General features: G+C 43.0%; 1 protein-coding gene across 1 annotated transcript in view; it reads right to left on the reverse strand.

The window, feature by feature from the left end:
* Positions 1 to 1,057: 1,057 nt before the first annotated feature.
* Positions 1,058 to 3,121, reverse strand: part of LOC101785064 (WAT1-related protein At5g64700) — a 5,886-nt gene continuing 3,822 nt past the window's right edge. The window contains exons 4-7 of the mRNA XM_004978954.3: positions 2,239 to 2,473; positions 2,003 to 2,161; positions 1,608 to 1,759; positions 1,058 to 1,404 (exon numbers count right to left, since the gene is read on the reverse strand). Coding sequence (XP_004979011.2) covers positions 1,326 to 1,404; positions 1,608 to 1,759; positions 2,003 to 2,161; positions 2,239 to 2,473 — 625 coding nt within the window. The 3' untranslated portion in view covers positions 1,058 to 1,325. The remainder of the gene's footprint in view (positions 1,405 to 1,607; positions 1,760 to 2,002; positions 2,162 to 2,238; positions 2,474 to 3,121) is intronic.

Below are 3,121 nucleotides of genomic sequence, written 5' to 3' on the forward strand. Positions count from 1 at the left end.
TTAGGACCGACAAAAGAACTGGACTAAAATGAAGTTGGTAATTGGACTTTGAAGAAGTGAAATAAAGGTCCGTTGCAGGCACTTCCGGCCAAAGCCAGCCTTCTCCCGCAACTCCCCTTCGGCCTTTCGAGTTCACAGACGCACCAAGCACGGCTCGCTAGCGGCAACGGGCGACGTCGACAGGCGACAACGCTCCATGGACAGGACTGCAGGAGCGGCGTGGGGCGCACGGCAGCTACGCGGCAACGCCTGCAGGCAGCAGAAGGCCGGCACGGCTGCACGCCTGCTGCCGGCAGGCAGGCAGGAGCAACTTTTTTCTGGATCCCCCCTCTGATTGTCTAGATGTGTACCTGTTCCATACGGGAAAAAAGGCTAGTCAATGTTCACCCCCCCCCCCCCCCCCCCAACTTTTTTCTGGATCTCCCCTCTGATTGTCAAGATGTGTTAAATATTTTGACCAAACCAAGTCTGCATAGAACTTCATCGGGTTTCAGTGCTAGCTAGAGAGGCCTTGGAGTTTGGGGATCGTCTACCAAAGTTAGCTAGCTATAACATCCAGGGAGAGAGCAGAACATAGTTTTGCATGAGCTCACTCAAATAGCTTAACACTTGGACCATTGTGGTGTATGGCATAATCGTGTGCCGGTGTGTGTCAAGCAATTGGTTGCTCAAGATTGTAACGATACTCTGAGTAATAACCAATAAAGCTCTCTCTTTACTCGAAAAAAAACTAGCGGCCGTGCGCCGGCCGTGCCCGGTCACCAAACGGCTCAAGATGGATTGTTGCACTACAATTTTGATGTTACAAGAAGGGAAAAAATAGGTTTGCACTACAACTTCTTCAGCGCACGTCCCCTCGCCTCTAGCCATCTCCCTTGCCAGTGTCCAAACCACACCGGATCCACAACTTATTTTATGTTACAAGAAGGGAAAAAATAGGTTTGCAATTGCCATGACAATTCCATTTGCGAGGGATACACGTCATCTCATTCTACCAAAAATGATACCGCACATCAGCACCAACCAATCGGCATATGCCCAAAAAGCGAGAAGGCAATCAACAAACTGTTAATGTTAACGTCACAACGTGAACATTGATGGGTGCGTTGGTACCAAACCACCATGTGTTTACAAAGTTACTACATTGCTAAGTCAGAGAGGGCAATCTACTACTCGTGCAGCATGCTGTTGCCACATGGAACAGATGATTGTTGAAACTTTGATAGGGTTCTTTTGAAGTAGAAATAGAGCACTATCATAACAATTCGCACAATACAGAGTGTATGTTCTGTGGTTTTTGATAACTTTGAACCATTTTGACATATTCACTTTTCAGGTAGCTCGTTCGCTTTCGCCCAGAGGAAGACATATGTCCCCACAATCACCAGTATTGTCCCAATGAGGCTGCAGGTTCAGAGGAAATTAAGAAGAACAACACAATAAAATCAGTCCTGACATAATTCCATCAAATTGAACAATACATTGTGCATCTCATTTCAAGATTAACGTATCTTTGTGAGATGGCAAAAGTAGAAGTACCCTTTTCTGTACTTAATAAACAATAACAAAAATAGAACATGGAGGTGGAGAGAAAAACAGTAACAGACCTTCCAATGGTGATGTCGTCACCTATGAAGATGGAGCCCAGGACAACAGTAAAGACTACAGATAATGGGCTGAACATTGGAGGGTAGGACGGGCCTTTCTTAGCCACAGCCCACGAGTTCAAGCTATATTTTCCTGCAGTTGCAAGTGCCCCCTGCACCGAGTGGTATAGTGTAATGTTATTTCCCTTGCAACAGGTTGAATGAATTTTATATTTTTTCATCGCTTAAATAAGCTTCATCTGTCATTATTGTCAATTACTCCAAATTGAAAAGCTACTTTTCAACTCTAATTAATTGGTGCCTACATCATACACATACAGCTCCACTAGCTCCAGCAGTGATAGCATTGTGCACTGCAAATCATCGAAGTTGTGTTAGAAGTTTTGATCAGTTACCGAGTACACGATGGTCACAAGGTTTATATCCCATCCTATCTTCCAGGCGTTCTTGTCCCTTCTCAGTATAACTCCAGCAAGTGCAGTTTGAAACCCTCCAACCAAGCACGTGGCCATGGACGACCAATATTTGTATGGATACACCTTGAGAACCTTAGACTGCAACCGCATATAAAAAAGCAAAAATGTGAGCCAAATTTACTCCATATATAGTTAAAAAAAAGAGGCATCATTACCTGAATTAGATACCAGCAAGCAAACATGAAGCTGCTGGCTGCCAACAAGATTGTTCCACGTAGATGATGACTTGCAACATCCACATCCTCTTCATTATGGCGGTGAAGAATAGGGTTCCATAGATGCAAAATCTTTCCCTTGTATAGGCTGATGATCATTGTGCCCCCGACAGAGAGCAAAACCCCAGCAATCTTAAGCAATCCTAGCATGCTTCTGATGTGCAATGCCTCCATTCTAATGCAAGAACAATATATACAGGCACGTCATTTTCAGGTCAAGTTTATATATTTGTTTTTTAATAGCAAATTATGTGCCGTGCCCTTGTGGAGGCGTCTCTCTGAAGGACTTATTCGTAGCGGTGCTATTCATGTGCATACGGTTCCCTAATTCAGAATGTTTATTAATTGGCAGCTACTGGTATCTTGCATATTCTCACATCCTATTTAGATGAAAGTGAGGATGCTTATTGCATCGGTCTTGGTTTGGTAGTCAGACCACCAACATATAGAGTTATTATTCTTCCCTAATGTTGGATTTGGGTTACGTCGACGTTATGAAACAAGCCATGAAAGTACTCTCAAACAATAATTTGAAGATTTTGGAATTTCAACTTTTCCTTTTAGTTTGTTGTTTATCTTTGGTACTACAAAGCTTCTCATGTCTTGCTACATGTCTCTCTTGAATCATGTGCCTAATCTTGTAATGATTATGGTCTCCAAAGATAGCTGAAGCCAGAAATATATTATTTATCTTGAAAAAAGTAGTGAATTATGTATGTGTATGCATTTGAAGTACGACGTCAAGGTGAACATAGGCAAGAAATTGAGTGGGAGTTGCTTTTAAAATATTGAGAATTCAGATTTGGGATAGGAGGGAGATGGT

Source organism: Setaria italica, chromosome VIII, assembly GCF_000263155.2.
Source record: "Setaria italica strain Yugu1 chromosome VIII, Setaria_italica_v2.0, whole genome shotgun sequence".
Lineage (NCBI taxonomy): Eukaryota > Viridiplantae > Streptophyta > Magnoliopsida > Poales > Poaceae > Setaria > Setaria italica.